The 8,257-nt window shown below is 42.5% G+C and overlaps 1 protein-coding gene across 1 annotated transcript in view; it reads left to right on the top strand.

The window, feature by feature from the left end:
• The first annotated feature begins 361 nt into the window (after positions 1–361).
• The window catches only part of tefa (TEF transcription factor, PAR bZIP family member a), a 9,831-nt gene continuing 1,935 nt past the window's right edge, over positions 362–8,257 (top strand). Inside the window, exons 1-4 of the mRNA XM_010785107.1 lie at positions 362–714; positions 5,130–5,480; positions 5,933–6,153; positions 7,360–7,571. Coding sequence (XP_010783409.1) covers positions 594–714; positions 5,130–5,480; positions 5,933–6,153; positions 7,360–7,571 — 905 coding nt within the window. The 5' untranslated portion in view covers positions 362–593. The remainder of the gene's footprint in view (positions 715–5,129; positions 5,481–5,932; positions 6,154–7,359; positions 7,572–8,257) is intronic.

Below are 8,257 nucleotides of genomic sequence, written 5' to 3'. Positions count from 1 at the left end.
CAAGGTTAATGCTTTACAGGACTTGTACTTGTATAAGAGTATGTTTTACAAGTGGATGTTGCTTCTTTACTAAAGTTAATTGTCTGAGTACTTCTACCACACCTGTGGTAGATCAAACTTAAGTGGTTGACATTGACAAGGATCAATGCATTAACTTTATTGAATCCGCTGCAGGTTGATTACATCAACGTTATAGCTTTGGTCACGTTTTTATTTTAATGTGTAGTCTGTGGAAAACGTATATATAACTCAACCAATGAGATCTCAACCAGCTGGCATGTGACAACTTCCATTGGCTCCTTTTTTCATTAATATTCATGAAGAAAATACCCCGATGGCCAGTCAACAACACTGGGCGGTACCTTTTAAGACTACAACCGGTTTTTCACAGTCTGCTTCTCCGAGTGTTCCACTGCAGACGGGATGTTTTGACTTTCCACATTTTACCGTCAATTTTCGGGATTATAAAACATTAAAGAGTCCCTTTTTTCAGCTGTTAAACCGGATGTGGAGCTAGCCTTATCGAGCTAACGGGATTTAACCGCCGAGTCGTCAGTTACTCCGTAGATAACGTTAACAACAAGGCGGAAAACATGTCAGACAAACCGATGATTATCACGCTGGAAACAGCTTCGGGGACAACGAGTTCATTTCCCGTGGTGTTGAAGCAGATAATGGACATGCCTCCACCGAATATTCTGGACTACGACGATGGTAGGTTCAGTGTAAACGGATTTAGAGGAAGGACCTAACCATGTAGCACCAAGCTAGCGCGATTTTAGGTCAAACCAAACGAGAGTTCACGATGTTTAGAACAGTGTGTTCACACAAGCCTCTCTCTTTTTACACTGTAAACTACGCCTTCTTCTTTTTATATATGTATAACATGTGTTTCTTTGAATGACTTTTTTTACAATATAATAATACATTACATTTATAAAGCGTTTTTCCTGGTGCTCAAAGCGCTTATAAGCAAGTAAAACAAAAATAACAACAAAAGTAGAAAGTGCTAAAGCTAGGTGGAATAAAGGCAAGAGGTTAGTTGATTAGGAGTTGAAGGCAAGAGTGAAAAGGTGAGGTTTGAGGAATGTGTGTAATCGGATCGGGGAGGCTGCAGCGAAGGCCCTGTCATCCCAGGTCCGGAGCTTTATAGATACAGGCTATGGTCTGGAGCTGTGTCCTGATGGGCTGCAGGGCGGACTGGGCAAGGTTGTTGAGGGCTTTGAAAGTGAATGCGGTGTTTGATGGGGAGCCAGTGGAGGAGGTCATGGAGGATAGGGGTGATGTGGTCGGAGCGTCGGGTGAAGGTGAGCAAGCGGGCAGCTGAGTTTTGGACATACTGAAGTTTTTTTTAGTATGAATGCAGGTGATCCAAAAAGTATGTTGTTGCAGTAATCAAGTCGGGCATGGATCAGAGTTTCGGCAGCGGTCGATGAAAGGGAGGGTCTGATGCGGGCGATGTTCTTTAAATGGAACAAAGCGTTTTTTTGGTGACCTTGTTGACGTGAGGGAGGAAAATGAGGGTGGGCTCGAGGATGATGCCAAGGTTACGGATGTGAGTGGAGGGGTTGACTAAGGGGCCGTCGATGGTAAGTGAAAAATATTGGGTTCAGCGGGTAAGTGAGTTTGGGCCGATGAGTATAAGTTCCGTCACAGTTAAAGGTGGGGTATGTCATTTTGGAGAAACCAGCTCGAGTGCGCTAGAATGTGAAAATACCATAGGAAAATACACAGCCGGAAAAAATCTGCCACTTCCTTACAGAGCCCCTCCTCCAACACACACGAACATGACCAATGAGGGCATGAGATAATTTTGTGCACAGATGGAAAGCTGACAGGCAGGTAGGCCATCCAGTTACTTTAGCCGGGCTGGCTCAGATGATTGGTCGTGCTTTTTACAGCGCCACGGCTTCCACAGATTAATGTTTTTAATGTATTTATTGTCAACGCATTTCATGTATTCATTGCTATCGGGATGTTAAGAGCATTCCATGGAATATAACAAAAAGTGTTTCTGAAATAAATTACATACCCCACCTTTTAAGTTTTAGAAAATTGTTTTGCATCCACATTCTAATGTAGACGTGTATTTGAGTCTCTCGAAAGCGCTCTATAAATAAACTGTGAATCAATTAATTTTAAGTTTTGTTCAAGAAAAAAGTAACTAATTTAAATGTGAAGGAAAGTGCTTGACATGTAAAAATTCGTTGCTGTAACTTACCTAACATATGCATTAATATCCTAGGTATTTTATGTCTTTAAGTCCAAGCTGTGTTGACCAAAAAAACCTCTTGGCAAGATCATTAAACTCGCATTTGAAGTGCATCTAACAGTTTAGATTGCTCATACAATATGCATGGTCTTATTACTACAATGAGAAAGGGCCAAGCAGGTTGGCTCGAGCCTCTGTTGTAAGTTAAATACATTTCCTGTGAGGAAGTTAAAAAGAGACAACTAAAATGCCACTAAGTTACCTAACAGACAGAACAGGCATAGGGAGACACAAAATGGGGGTCCCATAATACCACCATAACAATATACACTGTAGGCTACATTGGTTTTATAGGGACTCTGCTAAGCCTAAAGTAGAACTTTGAGGACTTTATATTAGTCCAATTTGAAGTAACAACAATCTGACCTTGAATATGAACAACAATATAAAACTGATATTAAGGTAGTCTGATAAAACGGGGGAAAAACGCAACATCTTGCAAGAAACAGCGTCTGAGGCAGTGGCGTCGCCTGTTCTGCGAATGTTTTTTCTGTAGCTCCGGACAATTCTGCCTCAATAATATAATACATTAACCGTGCTTTACGCGAAACTCATCATGACACAAGAGAGGACGGCAGAAATGTAATTTCCCGTTTTCAGTGAATGCAACAGAGGCAAGACACCAGATCTACCAGAGAGTTGCATGGAAATAAACGTGTGCTTGTGTCATTCAAGCTCGGCTCTGTGTGTGTGTGGCTATAGCGCATTTAGTGTGATAGAGGGAGAGGGGGACCGGTGCCAGCAGGGACCGTGTTGTTAGCATCTGGTTAGCTAGCTGCACTAACGGACGTAAGGAGCTGTTTCCACAACAAGCTGGAGGAGAGTCCTCTCCTGACAGACTGAGAGGCTCAGTGAGCCAAACAAAGGACTCTGAGGGTTTAGATAGTTAACTTTAGTCTCAGTGGGTCTCAAACGGTTTGGATAAAAGCGTCAGCTAAAATGTAATGTAATGTGTTGAGAGATGTATCCATAGATCTCTCCATGTTGCTCTCAAAGTGCACCAGATTGATGCTTTTAACTTCAATATTTAAAACAAAATCTTCCCGGGGGAGCATCCACCTGGAACCCCAAGGAGGAGGTCCACCCCCCACTCATAAAAAATAGCACTTTACCCCTGCCTATATGCCGTGAGCTGATTATCGAGCCTTCATTGTAACAGTCGCGGGTGTACTGTGTGTGTGCTAGTGGGGAGTGTTGCAGTAGAACATTCCACTGTAGCGCCACTGTGGGCTAAATCCTGAATGCGGGCTGAGGGCTTCTTAACATTTAACAAACTATGAAAGTGTCATACCCACTTAACGGGAAGAAACTCCGCTATCACACAATATTAACCATTTTTAGCTAAACGAATCACAAGGGTAATACCAAAGGCTCTGAATTAGCCCTGGGTGAAAAAATGCTAACACACTTAGTGCAGAACTAAAGGTAAAATATCCTTATTACTTATCGGATCTGCACAAACAAGATATCAGCTAGCAAACTGAGATTCCACAGATTCTAGAAATATAAGTATCATCACTGTGCAATCAAAACTCGCGCCAGGGGAAGGAAACACGGGAGAAATGCCTTACCTTTTGCTGTTTCTGATAAAAAGTTGTGTTCAATGGCATTAAAACGATAACAACACTGCTGAAGGTTAATCCAATGTGTCTGTGTCACTTTGAAATGATTACTAATAATCCATCTTCATATTTATGTCAATAACGAAGTTTTCATATATAGCTGCTACCAGAGTGTATGAGAGCTTCCGGTTTTGGGCATTCTAGCTACGCATCACTCATTCACCAATGGATAATGTTTAGATGGATTTTAGGAACTTCCCCTCGATCCTATTGGCTCTAACGGTTAAAAAGAGATGTCAATCATCTAAATCGACCGAGGGAGTTATGGAAAATCCACCCAAATGACCCCAGAAGTGGGTTGTCTTTTTCTAATTCTCTCAAAAGGTTAAATGTCAGTTGTTTTGCATCAATCTTGATACAGGCTACTTATTATATGTTGTAGTTTGGATTCCTAAAGCTTTTAGTCTACCATCCCATCATTCAAGGGTGGTTTTCACTATAAGTCTTTTTTCTTTTTTTTTGGACGGACACAATAATACATTTTGTTACTATGATCAATCTGAATTTACTTTTAAATAAAAAAATCTATATTGATTCTGACATTTCTACATCCAACTCACAGGTTTATCATTGCTTTGAGAAAAAAGATTATTAATTTACCCCTTTTAGAAGTGAAGATAGTCACTTGTTCTGGGAATGTCATTTTTTGAGCCTGAGACCTGAAAAACAGGTTTGTGAAAAGGTGCAACAAAAACCTGGTTGATGGTTGGATTTCGTACCTGACGGGTCTTCTGGAAAGGGAGGAAAACCAAACTGACTGTGAATCAGCGTTTCCGCCAGGGGGGCGCCTTGCCGTCATTTGATGCCCTTATTCAGCTCGGGTAGCCCTGAACTCGAGCCGAGGGCTTCCACAAATATTAATAATTCGAGAGAAGATCGAGAGTTTATATCGCTTCAAATGACGAAAAGGAAAAAAGACAAGGACATCCCTCTGTTGGAGGGGCAAAGGAGTGCGCAATTTGGACGCGATGAACGGGGGGGGTTTAGTGGAGCACGCGCGCGAACTGCAAGCACCAGAGCTTCGTAGCGGCGAAACTGAGGCTCCGTGGTAAACTGTGGTAACATGCGGAGCCGAAAGAGCCGGCGCTTTAAGAGAGCCGAGCCAAATGATCCGGCTCACTAACGTAAAAAGACAGTATCTATAAGGGATGGCCCTCTCAGCCCTGGTCTGCTGGAAACACTGCGTTGAATCCTGTGTTTCTTATATCTAAATATGAATCTTTCCTGCGTTTCAGACACAGACAAGGAAAAGCTGTTACTGGGAGACGATGTTGACCTTAATGGAGGAAGCAGCGATATGGGTCCTTCAGCCTCCCTGACCCCGGCTATCTGGGAGAAAACCATTCCCTATGATGGCGAAAACTTCCACCTGGAGTACATGGACCTTGAGGAGTTCCTCATAGAGAATGGCATCCCCAACTTGCCCGACGTGGACGCCCAAAAGAGCAGCCTGGCCGATGGGAAGACGGTGAAAGGAAAGGCTCCAGCTTCCTCACTGCTTCCCATTCAGGACTTGGACATGTGTGGGGAGGACATGCTGATCATCACCAAGAGTGACTCTGATATCCTCTGTGATGTGACTGCAGGTGAGTGGAGCCTGGAGGATCAGACATGAAGGAGATGCAGGTTTTATTAATCTCTTGGTGTGTTATTACATAGTCAAAACCAGTTGTTTAAGCTAAGTAAGATGACTCAACAAGTCCTAGTGTTTAGAAATAGGGACTAGGGTTTAAAACATGGTTATCTATTAGGTCGCACAAACCTGCACTTGATAAACAACATGGCCTTATTTTAGATGTGCTAGCATCAATGAACTGTTTTTTTAGCACTCAAGTTGTCAATCCAACAGCTTGTGCATACTTTTTATAAATGTGAATGCGATTTGCACTTCAAATGTAAATTGAAGCCTTTTATATGTTGAATGTGTGTTATGGCAGAAAGGAGCATTTTGTAAATATAAAAAAAAACATGTGACGCTGGAGCTTAATCTCCATCCGTCTAATTTGTCAGTTCTCATGTTCTCCTTCTATCTGCTCAGAGGTGACCACTGATAGTGACCGAGAGACCCCCGAGCCTATTGACCCCGATGAGATCGAGGTGGAGATTAACTACGAGCCCGACCCCACTGACCTGGTGCTGTCGAGCGTTCCCGGAGGCGAGCTGTTTGACCCTCGCAAACACAAGTTCACTGACGACGAGCTCAAGCCACAACCCATGATCAAGAAGGCCAAGAAGGTGTTGGTGCCTGAAGAACAGAAGGTATGCTGGGAGAAAGACAAGGGACACAACAGTCCAGCAGATACTTTACACTGGCTCCTATTTTTACTTGATGCTGTAACTTTTGAAAAAGCGTGTTAAAATGGTTTAAGGCTCCAGGGGTGATATTTACTGGCCCTTTGAATATAATGTTAAAAAGTAATCTACTTATTTATTTATTTTAAGATTTTTTAATTTTAATTTTTTTGGGTCAGAGTGCCCATCTACTAGCTACTGTAGTGACAGCCCACCAACTAGCTACTGTAGTGACAACCCACCTACTAGCTACTGTAGTGACAACCCACCTACTAGCTACTGTAGTGACAACCCACCTACTAGCTACTGTAGTGACAACCCACCCACCTACAACCCACCTACTAGCTACTGTAGAGACAACCCACCTACTAGATACTGTAGTGAAAACTCCTGTCAATTATTGCATCTCTAGGTGAAATTATCAAATCATTCACCTAAATTAAATCAAATTAAATGATGTTGATGGTTAAATTAGCTTCACATGTAGGCCTACTGAGTTCTGAACTTGCCATTTAGATCTCTAAAGGCCTTGGGGCTATGTTGTTTGATTTACTTAAACACAATATATGCACTCCACTATGCTGTTGTAGTATTTACTGTATCTGAAGCTCTTAATATGATGGCTCATATTTCAAGCCATCTTTTTCCAGGCCCCTTGCTTTGGATCATTTTCATCAACCGGCCCCATTCCAAACTAATTGAATAGCCCTGGTTTAAGCAATATAAGTGTAAGACTTTTTTTGACCAACCTCAAAGCATGTTGAAAGAATCTTCAGAGGTTGACATTCATCAATGTTTTCAATAAGAAATGTAATGCAACAGCTTTACTGTCTTCTAAACAGCCAATTCACTGGATACAAACTGGGGAAACGACAATAGATACAGGCATTAGCTGATACAATTACAAGCCTGGAACAATCATTTTCTTTGGCTTGTCATTGCAGAGCTGGTGTAATGGAAGGAGACACAGCAGAAACCAGGCTGTCTCACAGTTTCCTCCTTCCCAGTCCCTCTGAGAACTCATGTTTTTGTTAACACAAAAGATGTTCAGATTGGGGCTTACATCACAATAACATCACAAGGCTATAAAACCAGGTCGAGGTCAGAAAGCATCGAGGGGTCTCATGTTGTCTTTCTTTCCTCCGTCCAACCTGCTGCTCCTTTCTTCTCCAGGACGACAAGTACTGGCACAGGAGGAAGAAGAACAACGTGGCGGCCAAACGTTCCCGTGACGCCCGCAGGTTAAAGGAGAACCAGATCACCGTGAGAGCCTCGTTCCTGCAGCGCGAGAACTCGGCGCTGCGCACAGAAGTCGCCGACCTGCGGAAGGAGTCCACCCGCTACAAAAACACAGTGGGGCGCTACGAGGCTAAATATGGAGCACTGTAAGGGAACACATAAACACATGTTGAAGGACATCTGTACAGCAGACAGTATCAGTTCCCACATGCAGGGTTAGAAACATTATTTGGGCAGTGTTGTTATAAACAAGATTGTAAGTTAAATCCACTGTTACACATAGAGTTCACAACAGGAGAGGAAGGAGACACGGAGGCAGAGTTAAACACTTCTGATATTCTCACGGGTGAAATCTTCAGTCGGGCTGAAAATAAAACAGACACTCCTCCTCACCAGAGCACCAAACACTTCCTGGTTATGATGGATGGGCATCACTATTAGAAACTGAACTTGTTATTTACAGAACATCAGATATAATAATAATAATACATGAGATTTTTATAGCGCTTTTCTAAAAACTCAAGGACGCTTTGACAGAGAATAAAAACAACAACAAAACAAAGAGATAAACAAAAACAGAAAAGGGGGGGAGGGGGTGTTCAGTGGTCGAATGCAGTGTTGAACAGGTGGGTTTTGAGTGATGTCTTTATGTCGAAGTAAATATTCTGAAATTTCAAAAACAACATTCTTTCTGCGTTCAAAACTATTAATAGCTTTTCTGCTTTTCTAGGGTAGGGGTTGTGTGTGTGTGTGTGTGTGTGTGTGTGTGTGTGTGTGTGTGTGTGTGTGTGTGTGTGTGTGTGTGTGTGTGTGTGTGTGTGTGTGTGTGTGT

The sequence above is a fragment of the Notothenia coriiceps genome, unplaced genomic scaffold (genome assembly GCF_000735185.1).
Source record: "Notothenia coriiceps isolate Sejong01 unplaced genomic scaffold, NC01 NC01_scaffold00027137, whole genome shotgun sequence".
Taxonomy (NCBI): domain Eukaryota; kingdom Metazoa; phylum Chordata; class Actinopteri; order Perciformes; family Nototheniidae; genus Notothenia; species Notothenia coriiceps.
This window is presented reverse-complemented; position numbering and strand designations above follow the sequence as displayed.